This window comes from Macaca thibetana, chromosome 5 (assembly GCF_024542745.1).
Source record: "Macaca thibetana thibetana isolate TM-01 chromosome 5, ASM2454274v1, whole genome shotgun sequence".
NCBI classification, from domain to species: Eukaryota; Metazoa; Chordata; class Mammalia; order Primates; family Cercopithecidae; genus Macaca; species Macaca thibetana.
The window spans coordinates 109,015,580-109,037,775 of record NC_065582.1 but is presented as its reverse complement, the minus strand read 5'-3'; the positions used below and the strand labels follow the sequence as shown (position 1 = coordinate 109,037,775).

The 22,196-nt window shown below is 42.9% G+C and overlaps 1 protein-coding gene across 11 annotated transcripts in view; it reads left to right on the top strand.

The window, feature by feature from the left end:
* The window catches only part of HOPX (HOP homeobox), a 33,871-nt gene extending 12,194 nt beyond the window's left edge, over positions 1–21,677 (top strand). For 2 of the 11 annotated variants that reach the window (XM_050791249.1, XM_050791257.1), the window contains 2 exons: positions 13,582–13,737; positions 20,878–21,677. In XM_050791249.1, coding sequence (XP_050647206.1) covers positions 13,594–13,737; positions 20,878–20,955 — 222 coding nt within the window. In that variant the 5' untranslated portion in view covers positions 13,582–13,593 and the 3' untranslated portion in view covers positions 20,956–21,677. Of the gene's footprint in view, positions 1–12,771; positions 12,871–12,980; positions 13,289–13,578; positions 13,738–20,877 lie in introns of those variants that run through there. The other 9 variants (XM_050791256.1, XM_050791255.1, XM_050791259.1 and 6 more) reach the window with 8 other exon arrangements.
* Positions 21,678–22,196: the final 519 nt, after the last annotated feature.

Here is a 22,196-nt window from a genome sequence, read left to right as displayed (position 1 = left end):
ACAGATTCCTATCCTACATATTCAAGTTGCAATAAAAATGAAAGATCAGGAAATTTGAAGCTAAACTGTTTCCTCTTACCTTTAACCACAGAGTTGCAACACTATGCATTTTTAAGAGGGAAAAACAGCCTCCTGTTCATCACTGTGGTTAAATATATGTTGTTCTGTCCTCCAGCATCCTAACATACCCGCATCTTGCTAATCCTTAACAGAAGTTAGGGTACCTAGGTACAAGAGTAGCATTTTTGCTATTCTATACCTAAGTGAGAAATTTAACATTTTATGTATAATAAGGGCACCAGATATCCAGGTTTGCCTGGGACACTTCTGATGTATGCCTGTTGTACTGGTGTTATTATTATTATTTAGAAACAGAGTCTCTCTCTATTGCCGGGTTGGAGTGTAGTGGTGTGATCTCGACTCACTGCAACCTCTGCCTCCCGGGTTCAAGCAATTCTCCTGCCTCAGTCTCCTGAGTAGCTGGGACTACAGGCCCCTGCTACCTCATCTGGCTAATTTTTGTATTTTTAGTAGAGATGGGGTTTTTCCATGTTGGCCAGGCTGGTCTCGAACTCCTGACCTCAGGTGATCCACGCGTCTCAGCCTCCCCTGGTCTAATTATTAATAGCACTCTTTTTATTCTTCACTGTTCTAGGTTAGGTGACAAATTATATGATCACATTAACTTAACAGCCAGGTTGAATACTAACAAGCACCTTCGTTCTGAATGTTTCATGGGCTCCTCCGTTGTCCCTTGAAGTAGAAACTAGGCACAAAGTCGTTCAGCAAATCAGGAGCAGAGCCTAGAATAGGGCTCCATCCTCTTCTTTCTTGAGTTAGCAACATCAGCAAACTGTTGATGAGGAAGAACCCTATCACTTAAAACCTAGGCCACTCTGACTGTCAGAATTTGAGAAGAGAAACTTCCTCAGAAGTCATCTGGCCCACACCTTCACTTTTCTAGATTAAGAAATAAGTATAACACTTCTGGAAATGCACATGCCATTTTACACTAGAAAAGTTCAAGGTTGTTTCATGAGCATAATCTCACTGGATCACAGCTGGAGTAAGGAGGCAAGGAAGGACATTCTTAGTCACATTTTACAGAGAAGAGAACTAGGTTTTAAATAAGTTAAATAATGCAGCCAAGGATATGCGAGTATGAAGTGGAGGCATTAGAACTGAAATCCAGCCCTGACTCCATACCCAGTGCCCTTCCTATGTCTCCATACCAGTTTAATATTTTCATTCGTGAGGATTTAAAGCATATTTCCTACATATATTTTATCCATTACAGATACGTAAACATTCCCTCTGCAACTAATGCTATATACTCAAAAGTATCTTCTTTCAGAGCCAGGCATAATGGCTTAGACCTGCAATTTCAATGACTTGGGAGGATTGCTTAAGGCCAGGAGTTCAAGACCAGCCTGGGCAACACAGCAAGGTCCCATCTCTAAAAAACCTAAAAAAACAACAGGCACTTTAGTTCTGCTTCTCTATCTTCCTACATGCCAAGAGCTCTGGCCAGCAACTAAACTGTTCCTGCCTGACAGCACCACTTGGCGGCTGGGTAGGGAAACGAGATGCCAAAATCTTTCTGTCTCCTTCTTTCTGGTGCCTTGGGTAGAAGGATGAGGAGGAGAAGAAAATGCAAAGTAACTCCTGCTTTTTCTTTATTGTTCACGGTTAACAGCATGAATCATATCTCAAACAACCTATTTCTCATATTGATATTTCCATTCTCCTTTGTTCGCTTTCTTTATTTCATCTATGACACAAGTATATAAATATAATCAGTTTGGCCGGGTGCGGTGGCTCGCTCCTGTTAATCCCAGCACTTTGGGAGGCCGAGGCAGGTGGATCACCTGAGGTCAGGAGTTCGAGACCAGTCTGGTCAACATGGCAAAACCCCGTCTCTACTAAAAATACAAAAATCAGCCCGGCATGGTGGTAGGCGCCTTCAGTCCCAGTTACTCAGGAGGCTGAGTCAGGAGAATTGCTTGAACCCAGGAGGCGGAGGTTGCAGTGAGCTGAGATCACACCACTGCACTCCAGCCTGGGTGACAGAGTGAGACTCCATCTCGAAATAATAATAATTACACCAGTACAACAAGCATACATCAGAAGTGTCCCAGGCAAACCTGGATATCTGGTCCTCTTATTATATATAAAATGTTAAATTTCTCACTTAGGTATAGAATAGCAAAAATGCTACTCTTGTACCTAGGTATCATACTGCTGTTAGGAATTAGCAAAATGCTGGTATGTTAGGATGCTGGAGGACAGAACAACATATGCTTAACCACAGTGATGAACAGGAGGCTGTTTTTCCCTCTTAAAAATGCATAGTGTTGCAACTCTGTGGTTAAAGGTAAGAGGAAACAGTTTAGCTTCAAATTTCCTGATCTTTCATTTTTATTGCAACTTGAATATGTAGGATAGGAATCTGTCTGGTAGACTGAGTTATGCTTGGGCCTTTGCCTGCTTTGGTTATTGTCAATATGGTTGTGCTAATGCTTAGTAAGTGTGAATATCCATTACATCTCCAACAGAGTCAGTCCCGTGATCAAATATAAACAGAGAAGCAAAAATGGTTTGTCCTAGAGATTTCTATGGGGCACAGCCAAGCACTCAGGGCTTTTCAAGCCAGATAATAGAGAAGGGGTCTGATTTGTCAAACAAATTGAATTATCAAATCTCTTTGAAAATGTTTAATGTCCTAATAATCTATTTGCCTCCAATAAATGAGGCAAATAGATTTTTGATATGGGGAGAAAATATCAGTGTTTTCTAAAGAGAACCTTATGCTTTTATATCAAGATAAAGGAAAGTCATACTTCTTGATGGAAGATGAAATTCAATCAACATGCATTTAATAGATATTCACTGAGTACCTACCAATGTGTCAGCGACAATTCTGGATACCTGGACACATCGAAGCTGTGCTATAAATCTGTACAGTCCTCAACAGTTCCTTGAAACTCTCATCCGTATCTGTACCAAAACCTCATTTCCCTAAGCAAGATTTTAATTAAAATTGAATTTTCTTAAGTATTTTCTTTTAAATATCTTCTTATTAAATTGCACCAGGATATTTCAATAGGATTATTTTATACTTTTTTCCATTACAGATGTGTAGCATTTTAGTACCTATATAACCTCTAGTGGGTTAGCCTGGGATCTTACCTACACATTTGGAATACTCTTTCTCAAGAAAACTTTTCCTGAATTCATAACAATCATCATAGAGCTAGATTAGATCTTTAGAAAAGCAACCTGTTTACAAAATGGAGATCGCCTATAAGGAGATGATGGAAATGGAATTGCTTTCTTTTGTTTGCCCGTTTATTTCTATGAAAGTAGACTAAATACTCCACTTATTTCATAGCACATTCAAAGAAGAAGCCTAGGGTTTTATGAGCATCTTTCACTATTTCCCCAAGTTTCCACATACAAGATTAGAACACGAATTGGGCTATCAATGAAAAGAACTCAGTGCATATGCAGAGTTTTATGTCCAGAGTTGACTAATGATTCATTCACTGCTGGAAGTCATTCACAGACACCCTTTCCTCCAATGGCTTTTCATAATATCTTCCTGTTTTCAGTAGGTGGCTACAGAAAGTCTGGACTACTGAGAGACTTGTTTCAACAGCAGTTTCAGGAGGATCCTTAATTAAACAAAACTCTGTACCTCTAGGGATAAAGTGGCAGCAATCATCACTGAGCTCCAGCTGGTCTGGTTGAAGCCAGCCTTTCTATTCTATCAGATGCTGTAATGTTTCTTGTTTGTATTTTGTATTATTCACATAATGCCATCTTTCAGTGATGTCTGCATCAGTTGAAGAAGAGCATGTGGGGAAGGAAAGCCAGCCTGGCTGGTGGTGCCGGTGGTTTTAACTGAAATCACTGCTAATCCATTGAGCTAGGGCAGAGCCATGTCTGGTCACCAACATGCCGTAGGGAGGGAAGTACTCAGACTGGCCGCACCCACAGGGAGCCAGGGCAGACACAAGGCACGGCCTTCCTTCTGTTCCTCGAGCCCACCTGGCTCTACTTCCCCTTTTACCACAACTTCCCATCAAGGATCTGCTGTCTGCAGAACTGTTCAGTGGCAAAGAGGAAAGATGGTGTAGTGATTAAGGACATGGATGCAGAAGTTAGATTTTCTGAGTTGGGTCTCTTCTCTGTCACATACTAGATTTGTGATTTGGAGAAAGTTATATCCATCTTCTTGGGAAGGGTATATAAGTTTCCATCTATGTAAGTTTCTACATATATAAAATGAAAATAAGAACACATAGTGTTGCTGCTCCTCTGATGATAAAGTGAATGAATGCATCTAAGGCACTTAGACAGGACCTGCCACATAGTAATTATTCCATAAATATGTTGTCACTATTGTTATAATAACAGAGGTAAGGTTTCGGTAGGTGATTCAGCAATAGGAATCAAATCTATGTTGTTTGGGGGCACTGAGGATGATATCAAAAGGCTAGAGTGTATTTTCTCCAATTTTACATTTTACCTAGACCTTGTTGAACACAGAGCAGTTTTTTCTGAAGTTATGTCCTAAATCAAGTCATGTCAAATGCCATTGGCTAGGTTCTGTTCAACAGCCATCCAGTGAGCACATATTAAGTCCCAGACTCTCCTAATGAATACTGGGGAGATTTAAATGTATAAGAAATGACATATCCCCCATAGAAGTGCATATAATTTAGTGGGGAAGACAGGCTCATGAACAAATTATTTCAAAACAATTTCAGCCAGGCATGGTGGCTCATGCCTATAATCCCAGCACTTTGGGAGGCCGAGGCATGAGGACTGTGCTGAGCTCAGGAGTTTGAGACCAGTCTGAGTAACATAGTGAGATCCCATCTCTACTAAAAATAAAGAAAACCAGCTGGACGTCTGGGTGCTCACATGTAGTCCCGCCTACTCAGGAGGCTGAGGTGGGAAGATTGCTTGAGCCCTGCAGTTGAGGCTGCAGTGAGCCATGATTGGGCCATTGCACTCCAGCCTGGGTGACAGAGCAAGACCCTGTCTCCAACAAAACAAAACAAAGAATTTCCATTTGGTCATTACCCTTATAGGCCATGACAATCTCAAAAAATTGACTCACCAATTCATAAAATATTTGTTCCTCCTTGTTATCAGTTTCCTCATTATTCATCTTCTGTCCCTTATGCCTCCTCATTAATAGATGAGAGGAGAGGGGGAACTGGGGAGTGGTGGTGAGGAAGGAGCAGAGAAATTATTATTTTAGTGAAAATGCGAACAACTAAGTATAACCCGATGCACAATGTACAAGTGTATAATGAGAAAACATGCCTATGATATCACACTCCTCCCTGCCATGCCATTCTTGAGAAGTTCCATGCAGGGATACATGTTACGATAAGGCAACATATACAGCATTGGATGTGCTTTTTTTTTTTTTTTTTTTTTTTTTTTTTTTTTTTTTTAAAGGGGTCTAATTTCAACCATTGTGCTTTACCATTCCAGAAAGATAAGAGATTGTAACCCAGAAGAAATGAAATTTATAAGCTCTTCTTACTGGTTTGCCTTCCAGGGGATACTTTACTGAAAGTCCTAAAAAGTCATAGCTATTTAAAGAATAGTAATAGCAGGCTGGGCATGGTGGCTCACGCCTGTAATGACAGCACTTTGGGAGACTGAGGTGGGTGGATCACTTGAGGCTAGGAATTTGAGACCAGCCTGCCCAACATGGCAAAACACCGTCTCTACTAAAAAAAAAAAATAATCATCATCATCATAATAAAAAATTAGCTGGGCATGGTAGCACACATCTGTAATCCCAGCTACTAGGGAGGCTGAGGCAGGAGAATCGCTTGAACCCGGGAGGTGGAAGTTGTGGTGAGCTGAGATCACACCACTGCACTCCAACCTAGGTAATAGAGTGAGACTCCATCTCAAAAAAAAAATAATAATATCTTCCAAGCAAGCACTTCACCGTTGAGAGACATGTTCCCTATAATAATATCATAAGAACTTCACCATAAAGCTGTGAACTAGGCAAAGGCAGACATTATTATATTCCTTGTTTACATAAATGAAATGGAGGTTCAGCAAAGTGACATTTCAGGTAATTAGTACAGAAGACTTCTGATTATTTGACCTTTTTTCTACATTAATTCCAATTTCATTTTGTTCTTAATTCTGCCGTGTTTCTAAAACAGAGTGGTTCCTAAGGCAAGAGGAAAGCCAACCTAGAAAGGAGGACCTGGGAAATAGCAAACTGGTTTAGCAACTACACAGAGTACCTATAAAGGCACACATCAGGCCGGGCGCGGTGGCTCACACCTATAATCCCAGCACTTTGGGAGGCCGAGGCGGGCGGATCACGAGTTTCAACATGGTAAAACTCCATCTCTACTCAAAATACAAAAATTTAGCCAGGTGTGGTGGCGGGTGCCTGTAATCCTAGCTAATCAGGAAGGAGAATCGCTTGAACCCGGGAAGCGGACGTTGCAGCCAACCGAGATTGTGCCACTGCACACCAGCCCGTGAGACAGTGCCAGACTCCATCTCAAAAAAAAAAAAAAAAAAGCACACATTGTATATGCAGAACTGAAAATTTTCAAAAGACAGCACTTAGTGTTTTTAAGAGATGGATTAATTACTGAGATATATACCATCCCGTAGCAGGGCTGAAACATCAAAAACCAAACCTGATGACACCTAGGAGGGTGTGGTCACTGGTGACCAGTGGGAATGGCATGGATTCAAGTATAGTTGTCATCTCGGTCTTCCTGCCTCATCAAGTCAAGTGCAGCGTGTTCTAGGAGAACAGCAGGCTTGCTTGTCCTGAATTAGCAAGTGGTTCGGCATGTACCTGTAATTGTTACATGTGGTCAAAAGTTAAGAGCTCAGACTTTGCAGAACAAAGGAACAACCTGCCCAGATCGTCTGTATTTCAATTTACTCTTGTGAAAAATGGAATCAGAACAAAACTTGAAAGGAGAGATTCCATTTTTTATTCTTTTATTGCCTAATATCAAGTAGATGTTAGGGCTTTTTAAGGAGATACATGAAAGTCTCAAAGAATGTCGCCCCAGTAGCCAAGTAATGAAGCAGGAGAAGGTTGACAATGGCCTATATCCCATAGTGGGAAAGAAAAGACAGAATGAATCAGTCTTGATGCTCATTAAATCAAGAGCCTTTACTGCTATAGCCAGAATTAAAGGTAGAATTCTGAGTCTTCCTAATATCAAACTGATACTTTTGGGACACATTTTAAAGCGCAAAGTCAAATCCTGACTCCCAGGAGTTCTGTAGAAGGGAAAATGGGAACATTTTTAGTATGATACAGACAAAGGGTCTAGTAATTAGTTTTCTATACATTTTATTTGTTTTGTTCTTGGCGACCAATGGAAATAACTGGGCTAGCCTGGAAACAGAGTCCATAACTCTCACAAAATACCTCAACTCCCCTTTTGGGCTGCAACAGGAAATATTTTTACACAGTAAACAGTAAACATGTGGAAACTTTTAGCCCCAAGATGTCATGAAGGCTGAAAACATAAATAGCTTCAAGAAGGCTTAGATACTATTCATGGATAAAAAGAACACTCAATAACTTTGGCAAAAACTAAGTTTGACTGTACAAGTGTTGATGAGGATTTGGAGCAAAGGAAATTCCACACACTGGTGGTGAGGGGGGTAGTTTTGTTCAACAACTTTCAAATACAAGTTGACATTATATTGTAAAGCTAAACAGCACACACTCTGTAAACCAGGAGTTCTACCCCTACTGTATACCCTAGAGAAATCCTCATAGAGAGGCTGCAGAAGGCATATACAAGAATGTTCAGAGAGGCAATGTTCAAATAGAAAAAAATCTGAAAACAACCTAGATATCCACCAGTAGGAAAAGACATCTACGACATAAATTGTATATTCACAAAATAAAAACAGCATTGAATATGAATGAACTTCTCTATATGCAGAATGTGGATTTGTTTTGGAAACACTGTTGAGTGAAAAAAGCAACTTACAGAAAAATTATATGTGGTATGACACCATTTTTACACAACTCAAGAGCAAAACTAAAAAAAAATGTTCTTTTAGGGATCCATACATATGTGATAGAACTAATTTAAAAAGCAGTGACTGGACGCAGTGGCTCATGCCTGCAATCCCAGCTACTCAGGAGACTGAGGCCTGAAGATCACTTAAGCCCAGTTACAGTGAGCTATGATGGCATCACTGCACTCCAACCTGAGGGTGACAGCAAGACCCTGCCTCTAAAAAATTGAAATAAAATGAAAAGCAAAGGAATGATTAATGCAAAATTCAGAATTGTGTTTTTTTTTCTGGGGGCAGGTCAGCAAGGGAATGGGACTCGGGGCAAAAAACAGATAGCTCCCATAGTCTTGGTAATGCTTTAATTCTTAAATTGAGTGGGGTTCACTAGTGTTTATTTTATGCTTCATAAGTTACTTGTACATGACATATATCCATTTGACACCTAATAATATTTGCATGAAAAATGAAAATATTTACTTCCCTAATCTTCTAAATAGTCTTGGAAAACAACTCTTATACTTTTCCAAAAATTTTATTTGGTAACAATAATCAAATAAAACTTTGAGCAAGGTGGACAACTGGTCTGATTGAGGACATTGTTATATAGGGGAAAAAAATTTTTTTTTCAAATCCCAAAGTCATAAATGCTTATTATAGAAAATTTGAAAAAGCAGAAAAATATAAAGAAGAAAATGTTTTAGATTGTGCAAATCCATAGTTGCACAATCTAGATATAATGTTAACATTTTGTGGGATTTCTTTCAGGTTTTTTTAAATATGTAAAGTTGAAATCAATATAACATTTTAAAATGCATTTTCCTATTTAGATTTGGGATCTTGTTCCCATAAAGGTAGGAATGATGCTATGTATTTGGGATGTATTCAGAGTAATCTTCGGTTCTAAGTTGTATTGAATATGTTTTGTACATAAATAATAACTTAAATTTTAGCATTTCCCTCACTGGGAAATTTAAGGAATTAGAGGAGAACAGTCATACTTAAGATTGCCAAATCTCTTCCATTGTGATTTCTGGCATCTAAGTCATTTATTAAAATGTGTGTGATGAACTGGAAGGAGTTTTCCTTTCGATGATTTGCTATCTTAAACTCTGATCTCAACACAAGAATGCATTTTTCTGAAAGGGTTTTAAAAGGGTTTTATTTCATTCCTGAACTTTTGAAAGCATAGGAGAATATCTGTTTTCTTTTGCTAATTTGTAATTTTAAAGGCATTTTCCCCATTTCTGACCACATATACAAAAGATTAATAGCATTAGGTTTAAATTAATCATTCTAATATCTACTTCTAAAAGCTTATTCCTTTAAAATGACTTCAACCTACCATCTACTTAAATGTTAAAATGATATACAGCATTAAAGCAGATATAAGGCATAAGAATATTTAGAATTGATTTTAATGGTTAAATTGCAAATCTTTTCAAGAGCTGAAATACCTTTTGTGTGTCTCCCATGCTAGGTTTCTAAAATGCAGTTCTGGTCCAAGAGGTCTATGGTGGGCTTAGACGTTTCCATAGGTAATTCTGAAGCCCATCCAGGCTTGAGAAGCACTGCTGTTAGCTTAAGGATACCAATCGCCAAGTTTATAGTTAAAAGAACAATTCTCTCTCTCTCTCTCTCTCTCTCTCTCTCTCTCTCTCTCTCTCTCTCCAGCTCTTGTGCTAGCCTGGAGAGGCAGATGAATAGTTGACTTCTGTTTTTCAATTTCTGGGGGGGGCCTTGACAGTTTGGGCGATGCCCTCTCCTACCCTCTTCAGAGTAACTGAATAAGTGACGAAGGGGAAGACCCCATCCCCTTCCAAAGACCTACCACTTCTTTTGCGGAAGTGGCCACACATCATTTTTCTCACTTAGGAAAATACAAAATGTTTCAAGAGCCCATTGTTTCCAGGAAGTTCACAGTGAACATAAAAGAAATATAGACTAAAGAAAAATCCACTGGCTTGTTTCCCTTTTGGCCAACTCACCACAGGACTCTGGGTTAATCTGGAGAATCTGCCATTGATAATCTTTTTCTCTTGGTTTGATATTAGTGCTATTACAAAGAGGTCAGAATGGCTGGGAGAGGGAGGATAAGATGGCAAATGTGAGCCCAGAGCAATTTTTTGGTTACTACAAAGGTAACCAAAGATTCCCAGTTGATAGCGCTTTTTGTGAGCTAGTTTATATAGGTAGATACTTTTAAAATAAATGATTACAGGATCAGGGGACAAAAGTAGAGCCATTGGGTTGACACAACTGTCTATGCCAGGCATTGGAATTAATTTAGAAAAAAGCCAGCAGCTTGCATTTAACATCTTGAAAACGCTTATGCAATGTCTTCCCCCAACCACAAAGGAAAAATATAACCACAGGACAAATTACTCTTTGAATATTTGATGAGATATGAGTAGCCACAACAATAACACTTGTGCTAAGATTAACGTTTGAGTAGCTTTAAAGTATTTTTAGTTCTTTTAATCTGAAATTGTTTAGACTATCTTCAGAGAAACTTCTCAACTGTTTTCTTACCGGAAATAGTTGAAAAGCTTTATAAGGCCAAGGTTACCCAGCCAGTTTGATTTATATCTTCTTTGAGAGAGACAGAGTGAGAGAAGAAACGAAGTAACAGCAAACATTTGTCAAGCAAAGGGCTGAGAGCTTTGCAGAGAAATAACAGATACATCTGACTATAGAGATTGTCCACCTTCATTTCTAGAAATCAGGTTTGCTTGGTGTACCTTGGAGAAGTAGGTGCTTTCAAATGGTCCTCCCACAAGTCTTAGCAGCTAACCAAGGCCAATGATTCTCAGTCAACTAACCCAAGGAGTTCTTTAAAGTTAACCAGGACGTCTCCACAACATCTCATACAAAGTCCTGTAACAATAAGCCACAGAAATCTAATAAAATAAAATGCACTAAATTAAATGTAAGACCAATAGCAGCCCTTGAGGTTTTTTTGTTTTTTTTTTTTTTTTTTTTTTTTTTTTTGAGACGGAGTCTTGCTCTGTGCCCCAGGCTGCAGTGCAGTGGCGCGATCTCGGCTCACTGCAAGCTCCGCCCCCCCCGGGTTCACGCCATTCTCCTGCCTCAGCCTCCCGAGTAGCTGGGACTACAGGCGCCCGCCACCTCGCCCGGCTAATTTTCTTGTATTTTTAGTAGAGACGGGGTTTCACCGTGTTAGCCAGGATGGTCTCGATCTCCTGACCTCATGATCCGCCCGCCTCGGCCTCCCAAAGTGCTGGGATTACAGGCTTGAGCCACCGCGCCCGGCCGAGCCCTTGAGTTTTATAACAGGAATTAAATAACCAAAAAAGAGGGGAAAGTGTATGCAGAACAGTCAGTTTAGAAATTAATATTTCTGAAGGACTGAGGATTCTACAAAGACAAAGCCAAAGTTTTCATGGAAGAGGCGGCACAACTATTTTACATAAAATCAGCTGGAACCTTTCTAAGGCAAGAAGTAAAATCAGAGGCAGCGGTCTCCCAGCCCTTGTTTTCTTTCAAGCAAAGCAAGCAGTGATAGGTTGTTCCCGTGGGCAACTTTGGCTAGAATTAGTGTCCTACTAGGAGAGTCCATGCCTATTCAAAATGGCAATGAGCTCCTGCCTGCGTTATGATTACTGCCCTCCTGATTTTTCCTACCAGACTAATGACAGACTGCCCCACTGAGAAGGGTCTAGCGGAGCACAGGTCACCAGCTGGGTAACATTCAGAAAGTTAGTCTTCCTATGCTCATTTTCCCGGGCTGTTACAGAAGAAGACTGGAAGAGGTAATTTGCAAGGTTCTTCCCAGCTCTGAAGTTGTGTGTCAAAGGTAGGGGCGATGGATGCACACAGAAGAGGAAGTGTTTCTGACCTGGTATGACCCTCTCCTGCCCAGCATCGTGACAGGAATCAGTGCTATGATTTTTAGGTGGGAAAGCACAGAATCCCCTAAAAACATGGGATTTCATGGTGGCTTGGCAAGTGACTTGAGCCAGACTCTCACAGTAGAATGACTTCCCGTTGTGCCTGAAAGCCCCTTCAAAGTGACCCAAAGGACAGGTAAAGACATTTATTTAGGAAGTAGAAGATGCAAGTCACAGTGGAGAAGGTTATAACAGCATTGGGTACATTCTACCAGCGCATCAGTGAAGTGTGGCTCATCCCAGGCACAAACCACATCACAACCTACTCAGGATTGTGCTGGATGATTTTGCAATTGTTTGTTAAAACAACAAACCAACGTGATTCCCACACTTGCCCTTGTCTTTTACTGTTAGCAACAGTCTAGTCCTGACAGGTGTGCCAAACCCACAGCCAAGGATATCTTGAAGACTCCAACTTCCTACACCTTCATGCATCTTAAATTAGGAGGAGGAGGTGGATGGGGTTACATCTGCCAATTTTTAAAATTTTTAAGTTTTTGGTCCCAATTCAGAGACTTTGTAGGTATGGAGATAACCCAGCAGGAAGTCATGTTGCTTCACATTTGCTAGGGTAATGGTTGGCTTTAAAGTAAGGAGAATGCGAGAGATCGTGAAGCTTGTGATGGGCCCATTTTCCTGACTTTATAATAAATTTTAGTACAATCACAGGGAAGTCTGAAATTTTAAAAGAAAGCTGACTGGATCCTCCTCAGTTGGATTGTGGCTGCATCTTGCAAGCCCTCCCCTCGGGGAGCACACAGTGAGGCAGGTTCTTTGCCGTAAATTGTGAAATAGCGGCCTGGCGACTGCAGGCCGGGGACTCACTAAAGCATACTTAGAAAGAGCGGGGACAGAGAGTTGAAGGAGGAGTTTGCAGAGCGGCAGAGTGGCACGTGCAAGCCCACAGGTGGAAATTTCTCCCGTGACTCAATCCCCCGCCTTAATTCACTTCTCTGCGACCTATCTCCATCTCTGTAAGATGGAAAGACATTAAAAGCACCGCCTCCACCTCCCCAACTTTGAGAAGTAACTTGTCTTGCGGGGAACTTTTCTGGAGGAAGGGTGGGGTGTGCAGCCCTGCCTGGAGAGGGCCCCAAAGCGCCAACCCACTGCAGAGACAGAAGGCCGCGTACCAAGGAGGCCGGCTAGCAGCGGACTCGGGCGAACCCACCCTCGCGATCTGTCAAGTCTGTCCCCAGGGGAGGTCCCCCTTTCGGGAGGAAGCTTTTAAGGGGATTATCAAAATCACCCTAGCTCTTCACTCCTTCCTTAGAGCCGGAGGGCGGTGAGGACCCGCGGAGTCATCTATCTTGCCCCCGTCGCAGGCAGGGATCCAGGGGGCGTTGCTGCAAGGGGTCCCCCGGGGCGCGGGAGGCGCCGGACGCCAGGGTCTGCTGTCAGCCCGCAACAGCGCTCCGTCCGGGGAGGGAGGCCCGGGTCGGGGGCAGCCGTAAGCCCCCGCTCAGCCTGCTGCCGCCGGGGACTTGCGCGGCTGTGGCACCGCGGGAGGGGGCGGCCAGGGGCTGGGGCTGCCCGGCGGCGCCGCGACCGCCTTCCTTTGCTGCGTCCCGCCGGCCCCCAGCCTCGCTCACCGCTGCCGCTTCTCCCCGCCCAGCAGCGCGCAAGGACCATGTCGGCGGAGACCGCGACCGGCCCCACGGAGGACCAGGTGGAGATCCTGGAGTACAACTTCAACAAGGTCGACAAACACCCGGATTCCACCACGCTGTGCCTCATCGCGGCCGAGGCCGGCCTTTCCGAGGAGGAGACCCAGGTGCGTCCCCACACGCGCCCAGCGCGCCCCGACCCCTGCCCGAGCTGAGCCGTCTCGCGGCTGGGCTGTCCTGGTCGTCCGTGCCTCCCGCTGGGCTACCCTCCCCACGATCTCCCATCGCTTCTGCCTGCATCCGGGGACCCAGACCCTGCATGGCTCCCGCCGCCGCCTCCCCGCTTCCACGTTCCTATGGGCGCCCAGTCTCCCCGCCACCCCCATCCAGCCGTGGTTCCCCGGGAGCTGCGTAGAAACCCCGTGGTCACCAGTCCTTGCCTTTCCACTCTCCCCGGCAGCCCGGGATACACGCTTTCTCCCTCTGCGAGTTGGGAGCAGCGTCTCTCGCCTGTCCCTGTTTCGCCTTCCCGGCTCTGTCCCCTCTGGTCTGTCTGCGAAACCTTCGGGAAGATCTATTCTAGGCGGGAATGTCAGAGCTGGAAGGCTCCCCAGAGACCAGCTAGCCATAAATTCAGTCCTCCGTTTGGCGAACCAGGAGGCTGAGGCCGGGAGGGAGGGCGCTGTCAGGATGGCAGGAGCCGTGAAGCTTGCTCTCTCCACCACATCACACTGCAGCGTCCCCCGAGCTGCAGAACTCACACTGCACGGAGCCAGGGAGATGTGGTTCCGATTTTTTAAAAAAATTCCCCAACTCTAAGGTTTAGAGAATTTTCGGGGCGTTTTATAAGACGGTAGATAGCTGACCTTTCAGCTGACAGGAGCGGCAGCCAATGTCCCCCTAAGTGCATTCATTGACTTATCTATTTTTTAAATGCTCCTATATCATCCTGAAAAATGCCAGGTAAAGAATGCAACACTACCTGTGGTTGTTCACCACAGGTGTAATGTTGGAGCCTTTAGCTGACTTTTAAAATCCTGTCTAAACTCCAACTTCTCTTTTCCCTTTGGTCATGGAAAGACAATCCTTTAAGCATGATAGACTACTTGGAACCGATCTAGCATCTCTCCTGTGGGTCCCCAAAGCACTTCACACTTCTAACCTCAACTCTAAAGCAGAGACGTTCTTATTTTTCCTATTTTATATACCAGAGCATCAGGCACTTGTCCTGTCACCATGAGCCATGCTCAGTTGAGGTTTAGAAGCTTGTAACGGATCCAGTAGATCCTAGGACCAAGACCCTGGACCTCAAGTCCAAAATTATTTTTACTAATTAAGCCAGAGGCACTCTTTGGAGAGCTTGTCCATAGACGATCCTGTCATTTACAGGTCAAATAGAAAGGCAAACATATTTATTTTTAGCAAATGGAACAGCTGTCTGACCAACGAAAACCAGAACTTAATGGAAGGTGATTTACTGTAACCCAAGTCTAACAGCTCATGTTTCTTGGTATCTCCTGAGAAGGCAGCCTGCTGAAATTTTATCATTTGAAATCCCACGCTATGCTTAGAAAAGAGGAGTGATCATGGAGACAACTTATCTTTTAAAAACAAGGCTGTGAAATATTGTGGGCACAGCACCAACAAGAGGTCCAACCCCTTCTCGGCCTCTGATTGTGCCTGGCGAGTTGCCATCAGTCACCTTACCTATAAAGCAGCATAATTACACATTGACCTTTGTAATGGCTAATACTTGCCAGGCATTTTTCCAGGCACTGTCCAAGTAGTAAATCATTTATTTGTCACAACACTACTGTGAGGGTAGATACTATTAGCCCACTTGTCCGGATAAGGCAACTGAGGCACAGAAAGATTAAATATACTTGCCCAAGACAGCAGCTAGAAGGCAGCAGGACCAGGATTTGAACCCTGGAAGCCCAGACTCTTAACTACCATGCTATGCTGTCTCCACAGAGGAGGCATGGAAATCACTAGACAAGCAGGAAGAAAGAACTGAAAACTCACTTGGTGCTATCTTTCCCCTGCATTAGGCAACAGTCCTCCCAGGCTATATTCAGCCTTTCCTCAAGATTCACATGATATTAGAAAATTGAAATAAAATCTGGTTAGGGGTAGGAAGAAGAAAAGGGCACCTGCTTTTTTTCTGTGACTGAGGTCAGCCAATTCAGACCTCTGCATAGCAGGTTCCTCTGCACCTCGCAGGCAGTCCTCCCATTTCCCCCCCTCTGCCATTCTCAAATAAACAAGTGGTAGACCCAGCCCCAAAATGAGTAGATGTGGGGTGAGTCAGCCTCTTAGCAGGGCCCCTGGCTTCCTCTTCCTGCCACAGGACCGACACCTTCTTCCTCCCTACGGTGACCACAGCTTGGCTTGCCCCTCTGTCTTCCTGCCTTGACCTGCAGCGAAGCATCTGGAACCCCAGAGCTTAGAGACAGGCAGCACTTAGCAAGCTCAGAGAAAGAGATTTCCTAGGAACCACAGGCTGCCTGCTTGCCTTTACTGGATTGGGTCTCATCTTTCAATTTCCCATTCTTTCCCCTCTCACCCCACTACCCCCATGGGCACTGGTGAATGAGAATGATTTCTTCTTTCATCTTCTCAAACAACATTTATATTTTTAAAGAGTATCTTCTATGAAAAAGGAAGTGTCTGGCAGGGCACAGTAGCTCACACCTATAATCCCAGCACTTTGAGAGGCTGAGGCAGGAAGATTGCTTGAGGCTAGGAGTTTCAGACCAGCCTGGGCAACATGACAAGATGCTGCCCATCTCCACCAAAAAAAAATAAATAGAAAATAAAAAAATCAGCCAGGTGTGCTGGTGTGTGCCTGTAATCCCAGTTACTCTGGAGGCTAAGGCAAGAGAATCCCTTGAGCCCAGGAGTTCAAGGCCGCAGTGAACTATGATCATGCCACTGTACTACCTAGCCTGGGTGACAGAAGGAGAACCTGTCTCAAAATAAATAAGTAAATAAAAATAAAAATATTAAATATTTAAAAATATTACAAAAAGGAAGTGTCTTCTGGAGACGTATGCCCAATGACAAACTTTCAGTCATTAAAATTATTTTTGTTTATAGCAGTTCTCATAAGGACCCTTTAAATAACTCCATGGAGGCCAGGGCCTGCTGGGTCTACATATAAGTAGTGTCTGATATTGATACTTCCCCTGTTTTGTTTTCTTTCTTTCTTTCTCTTTCTTTCTTTCTTTCTTTCTTTTTTCTTTCTTTCTTTCTTTCTTTCTTTCTTTCTTTCTTTCTTTCTTTCTTTCTTTCTTTCTTTCTTTCTTTTTCTTTCTTTTTTCTATTTTTGGAGACAGTGTCTCACTCTGTCATTCAGGCTGGAGTACAGTAGCACTCCCATGGCTCACCTCAGTCTTGGCTTCCCAGCCTCAGGCATTCCTTCTACCTCAGCCTCCAAAGTAGCTGGGACTATGGGCATGTACTACCACCACATGTGGCTAATTTTTAAGCTAATTTTTAAATTTTTTGCAGAGATGGGGGTCTCACTATGTTGCCTGAGCTGGTTTCAAACTCTTGGGCTCAAGTAATCCTCTTGCCTTAGTCTCCCAAAGTGCTGGGATTGCAAGCGTGAGCCATCGCACCCAGTCTCCCCGTCTCTGTTCTTACTAGTGTTGCTGCTTTCCATGGGAAAGGGTCACCAAAGCCAAACTAACATTTGTTTCATATGCCTAAGTCTTCAACCCACCCCAACACCACCCACCTCCAGAAATGGAATCATATTCTTAACTTTCCTAGAACAAGCAATACTTCAGTACAAGAAAAATAAGGCTGAGCTGCCCAGTGCTCTTGCAAGATTGTTACCAGAACTGATTCACAGGGCTGATACTTGGGCAGGGACAAGAGGGACTAAGAAGTTGAAACATTCTCTGTCTTGGGAGATTTGCTGACCTCTTTATAACTGTCCCACTTCAGGACAAAATTCTCTGTGGGGGTGGAGGTGGCACCCATAAGAACTCAAAGTAAAGTGAAGGGCGCTGTAATTGAAATAACTTTCTAAGTTGCATTTACTGGGATGTTAGAATGGGTTTTTCTCATAACGGTAATCTAAATATCTCCTAGATTTACATTACATGAAAACTTACAGAATCCCAGCCTTATGTCTTTTATTTTGAAGTCAGTGTTAGAAGAGGCTGGGAAAGCTCCTTCCTTAGCCCCCTGGGAGGTTGGGATGATCTGGTGTTTTCTATTATCACACACTCTCTCTCTCACTCTCTCTCTCTCTCTCTCTCTCTCTCTCCAATTCAAGCACAATGTAACTGGAATTGGTTCTTAGGGAGGTCTCCAAGTATTTTTATCTCCTCTAGATGTCCTGAGCTTGTTCCCAGAACCCAGTGGTTTTAGTCACTGGATGTTTTATCAGTGGAATAAAGACCTCTAAAGGTCTCTTTCTGAAAAGAATGAAATGTTAGTTGCTAGAGAAAAGGACAGGAACAATGTTTCTTTGCCCCAGCCCCTTCCCATCACAGTGTCTAATTATCATCTGTTTACTCAGAGTAAATAAATCTCCATCAATGGGCAAGGGTAATGAGGGCATTCATTTATAAGCAAGCAAGGGATGAATGTCTTTCCCAGTGGATGACTGAAACAAAGAAGAGAAGGATAAAGCCAGGTGGAAAATTAGCACTGATGTGAGTGAGATTGATAAGACACAACTCTAAAGGGAAAAAAGCAAGCAAGGTATTTAATGATTTCTGTTGGATTGCAACTGGTTTTGCCAAATTATTTTATATATACTTGATTTAAAATATGCGTCTTCAAAAAATCATTGAGCTTTTCTTGAACCTCCTCCCATCCCCCAATGTTAGGGCTCAATTTGTTAAGCATTTGGGTACCAACTCACAAAACCACAAATGTCCCTGCTGAAGTTATTTTCAGTAACGGTCCATCAATATTCTGCTTCATTACATAGTGTAAAGATGTGGGTGGCTCTTTTAAATGAGACCAGCTCAACCATTTTGTCTTAAATGAAATCTGATAGAAAGTGAGATTTTCCTCCTCCAGATTTTAATTAGTCAGTCTTTACAATGCTGCCATTTATTCAGCTCTAGTAACTGGAAATCCTATTTAATCAGACCTTGTATCCTTGAAACCCCCCACAGTGCTACCTCATTAATGAAACTGGAACCTTGCTGCTCTCATACCAGAATCCAGAGTTAACTAAACACATGCACACAGGTTACAGAAGAAAATGGGCCCACTCTTAGCAGTATAATTTCAATTGAAGCTGCCAAAGTTGCATGAGTTCTCTCTTCTCATGAAGAGTAGTGATCCCTAGGAGCAAAATATGGCACCCAGAAAGTAGCCCCCAAAGAGAAGTCTTTCCCCATGATAGTCTGCTGTCCTTGTCTTTAGATTACTTTTCTCTACTGCCACCCCAGTGTAAAGGTATGTAAGATCTTGACAACTGTGTGAGGCAGTTCAGTGTGTAAACTCTGCTGTACAGGTGGGTGAGGTGTAGGTGTATTCCCATGCTGTTCAGCCACCTTAGCATTGATGTGGAGCCCAAAACAGTCCTGCAGAGCCTTACCCCCATTCAAGTTCAACAGCCTCTCCTCTAGGCCTTGCTCCTTCTCCCCCTGTGGTTCTCACATTTTCTTCTGATCTTGGGCTTATACTGAATTCCCTTTCAGCTTCCTAGAGCCTATCCTGTTCATTCTGAGTATCTGGATAGGCATCAGCCCATGCTATGTGGGGAGCCCTCTAGAGCTTTCCCACCATCCCGATATCTCCATCAGCACATCCCAGATCTGGCATCTCACAGCTGTGCTCTTTCTGCTTTCTTCCTGTTTCTCGTCCCCTTACCCCTAGAACAGGTGAATTATAGAAATACCAGAAGGGACAGTAGAAACACCCTAAGCTTACCTTTTAATTTACAGATGACTGGTGCTCTATTTAGGGACTTCCTCAAGTTCTCATAACCAATTAGTTACTCTAGAGCTTCCTGTTGGCAAAGGCCAGGACTGCAGAGCCCTGGGGGGTCACCTACCACACAGCCTGCCTACACACCAGTGACACACAAATATCATCCTTCTCAATGTACTCCATGACATGTGAATGGTTGGGAAGCACAGGAGAACAGAGCTTGGGGGAGGTGCTGACTTCCCATAGAGCTCTCTCCTCATCCTTTCCAATGTAGGTCAATGCTTGCTCATCTGTTTCCTCACTAGTCTCTCTTCAAAGTTGTTTTGCTTTCTTTTTTTTATTCCCAGTTTCCTCTTGACCAACCTGGTACAGACCCTGGCCCTATCCCCAGCATGGTTCTCCTGTTCTTCTCTTTGGGGAACTCTGTACCACCCCAGTTAGCAAGATAAAGGCAGCCAGTGACTTCTCAAGAGTATACCACACTGCCTTACAACATATAGGCATGTTCTAGGCCTCATATGATGCCATGTCTAGAAACATCCTATCTGGGGCCTTCTGTACATCCGTGGTCACTTCCGTAAGGTGTGAATATTTGGGTCATATGGAGCTGAGAGATTCTGAGCAAAGTGGTAGACCCACTTTAGCTTCTCTCACTGCTCAGTGGCCCTGGAGCAGGATAGATTGGGCTGGCCTACTCCAGGCATCCGCAAGGAGTGCTCTGAGGTTGTGCAGTGCTCAGTTAACTATTAATCTTATTCAACAAATTCTTACTAACTTCTACCAATGAGGAAGGCCTTTGGTGAGCTGAGCATACATTGATGAAATATAGCAGCCATAGAGATCTATCTGGGGCATTAAGGATATGCTTTAACTTCTTTTATTTATTCAGCAAATATTGATTAATTTCTAACTCTTAAACCTTTGTACTAGGGGCTAAGGATGCAGTGGTGATAGGATGAATACAGTCTCTGCTTTCATGGAGCTTACATTCTAGAAGGGAATGTAGATTAAAAATAAGTAAATACACAAGTAAATCATGACAGATGCTAAAAGTTCTGTGAAAGTAACAAAATACTAAATTGGGAAGTGAGGAGATGCGTGGGAAACCCACTTTAGACAGAGTGATCAGGGAAGACTTCATTGAGAAGGTCCTGTTTAAGCTGAGATGTGAGGATGACAGGGAGATCATCAGATAAAGAATAAAGAGAGAACATTCTAAACATAATATAGCACGTGCAGAGGTCGTGAGGCAGGAAAGGTGTCACGGTGAGAGCCATCCCTATGGACACGTCCCCTGATTCTCTCCTTTCCACTTGTGCCACAGAGGCTACCTTTTAGAAAGGGAACAGGCATTTCAGTTTTTCTGTGTGTGACAAATATTTTTGCTCATTTCTCTTTTCCAGAAATGGTTTAAGCAGCGCCTGGCGAAGTGGCGGCGCTCAGAAGGCCTGCCCTCAGAGTGCAGATCCGTCACAGACTAAGGAGATGGCAGGCACTGACAGCTTCACTCCATGAAGGCCATCTGCTGTTTCTCTCCTCTGCTTAACCAAGCTGTTGTGGTTTTTCAGCATAGTGTTGTATGTTCCGTTGCTAGCTGTCCTGCTATTTAACACAGTGTTGTATTTTTTTCTAAATGTACATAGTTAGAAAAGAAAATAACAATAGGAAGCTACACGTATCTTCTGTGTAAAGCAGTGGCTTCACTGGAAAAATGGTGTGATTTGCATTTCCCTTTGAGTCATGATGACGGATGGTGTGAAAACCATCTAAGTTTGCTTTTGACCATCACCTCCCGGTAACAATTTGCTTTCATAATCCATTTAGCAATCCAGGCCTCTGTTGAAAAGATAATATGAGGGAGAAGGGAACACATTTCCTTCTGCACTTACTTCCCTAAGTCACTTTCCTTATGTTTCATCTAATACAATGATGGTTGAGTTAAAATACAGAAGGGGTGTTTGAGTATTCAGATTTCATAAAACACTTCCTTGGAATATAGCTGCATTAACTTGGAAAGAAGCCTGTTAGGCTAGAAGACAGAAACTCCAACTGGCAAAAAAGCAAGGATCTAAGAAAAAAAACCACCAAAGGTCTTGAATTTACTGTATTTAAATGCATTGGTTAAGTTTATTTTGCTAAATAAAGTGAACTACTTTTTGTCTCTAAAATGATATTCTAAATAAAACCTTAACTTTTTGTTGAAGATGCACTGAGTGAGTTCTCTGCAGGTTTTCAACCAAATAAGAAACATATCAAAGAGAAACAAAGTGGCTCCTATATGGTATGGGCTGACTGACCAGAAGAGCTGCCATTTTCTAAATTCTTGCTACTCAAAGTGTGGTCCAAGACCAGCCTCATCAGCATTAGCTTTAAGCTGGTGAAAAATGCAGAATCTCAAACCCCATTCCAGACCCAGTGAATCAGAACCTTCATTTTTAACAAGGCTCTCAAGTGGTTTATATGCACATGGAAGTTGGAGCAGCACTGTTCTAACAAACTCTACAGTCAATTCGCATCCATTTACTATCACAGCACACTAGATGTCTGCTATGGCCTGAATGTGTCCTGTCCCCCCGCCCACCCCCATCCCCCACCCCTGACAAAATTCATATGTTGAAACTTAATCCCTAAGGTGATGATATTAGGAGGTGAGGCTTTTGGGAGCTGACTAGGTTATGAGGGCCCCACCCTCGTGAATGGGATTACTGCCTTATAAAAGAGG